The sequence below is a fragment of the Mandrillus leucophaeus genome, unplaced genomic scaffold (assembly GCF_000951045.1).
Source record: "Mandrillus leucophaeus isolate KB7577 unplaced genomic scaffold, Mleu.le_1.0 Scaffold120, whole genome shotgun sequence".
In the NCBI taxonomy this organism is placed as follows: Eukaryota; Metazoa; Chordata; class Mammalia; order Primates; family Cercopithecidae; genus Mandrillus; species Mandrillus leucophaeus.
Genome location: NW_012100321.1, coordinates 1,682,816 through 1,683,824, shown reverse-complemented (window position 1 = coordinate 1,683,824; position 1,009 = coordinate 1,682,816). Strand labels below are relative to the sequence as shown.

At 63.7% G+C, this 1,009-nt stretch overlaps 1 protein-coding gene across 1 annotated transcript in view; it reads right to left on the bottom strand.

Moving 5' to 3' along the window:
* The window catches only part of GLTSCR1 (glioma tumor suppressor candidate region gene 1), a 43,448-nt gene that overhangs the window by 25,929 nt on the left and 16,510 nt on the right, over positions 1–1,009 (bottom strand). The window contains exons 7-8 of the mRNA XM_011970093.1: positions 878–992; positions 6–86 (exon numbers count right to left, since the gene is read on the bottom strand). Of these exons, the coding sequence (XP_011825483.1) occupies positions 6–86; positions 878–992 (196 nt within the window). The remainder of the gene's footprint in view (positions 1–5; positions 87–877; positions 993–1,009) is intronic.

The following is a 1,009-nucleotide window of genomic DNA, read 5'->3' as shown; positions in this document are numbered from 1 at the left end:
TGGGCGGGAGGCGGGGCGCTGACTATGACCGAGGCAGGCACGGAGAGGTGGGGACCCTCTGCGGAGAGGGGCTGCTGGCTCCTCTCCTGCAACGGGCAGCCCGCACAGGGTCAGAAGGCCACCCCCACGGGCCCTCAACCACCCCACCTGAGACCCCTGCCCCTACTGACGCTCCCAGGGCTCCAGAGAACAGGGTAGTGGGCAGGCCGGCAGGCAGGGCGCCAGGCACAGAGGCCATAAAGGCCAAAACCCAGGCAGCCCGCTCCATTCTGAGCTCCCATTGGCCCCTCTGCCAGCTCCACCTTGCCCTGCCTCTCTCCTGCCCCACCTGCCTGTCCGTCCGTCCCTGTCTTGTCCACTTCCTGTCTGAGATCCCTCTCCTTGTCTGTCAGCAGGCCAGCCAGTGCCCGCCTTTCTCTGTCGGTCTGCCAGTCCCTCTTCCTGTCTGTCAGCAGCCCAGCCAGTGCCTGCCCTTCTCTATCCCTGCACTAGTCCCTCTCCCTGCCGGTCCTTCTCCTCTCCCTGCCGGTCCTTCTCCTCTCCCTGTCTGTCAGCAGCCCAGCCAGTGCCTGACCTTCTCTGTCTGTCTGTCTGCTGGTCCCTCCCCTTGTCTGTCTGCCAGTCCCTCTCGCTGCCTAACAGTTGTCCTGCCCCTCGTCTGTCAGTCAGCCAGCCTGCCAATCCATCTTCCTGCCAGTTCAGCCAGGGCCCTCAGCCCTCCGGCCTCCTCTTAGGGGCCACCTGTGCCTTACTGAGACCTTCCCCCACAGCTGCCACAGTGGCATCCACTTTTGGATCTTGGCACCTTGCCCCAGGGCCCCTTCTCCTCCCAAACCCGCCTCCTGTGGTACCTGCTCCCCTGCCCTGCCCTGCTTACCTGGGGCAGGAACATCTGCAGGGAGTCCTGAGTGAGGATGGCCGTAGGTGTGGCAGACGGCGGCTGTCCCAGGACGATCTTCTCCGGGCTAGACGCCAACAGAGTGAGACTCTGTCTCAAAAAATATATAAT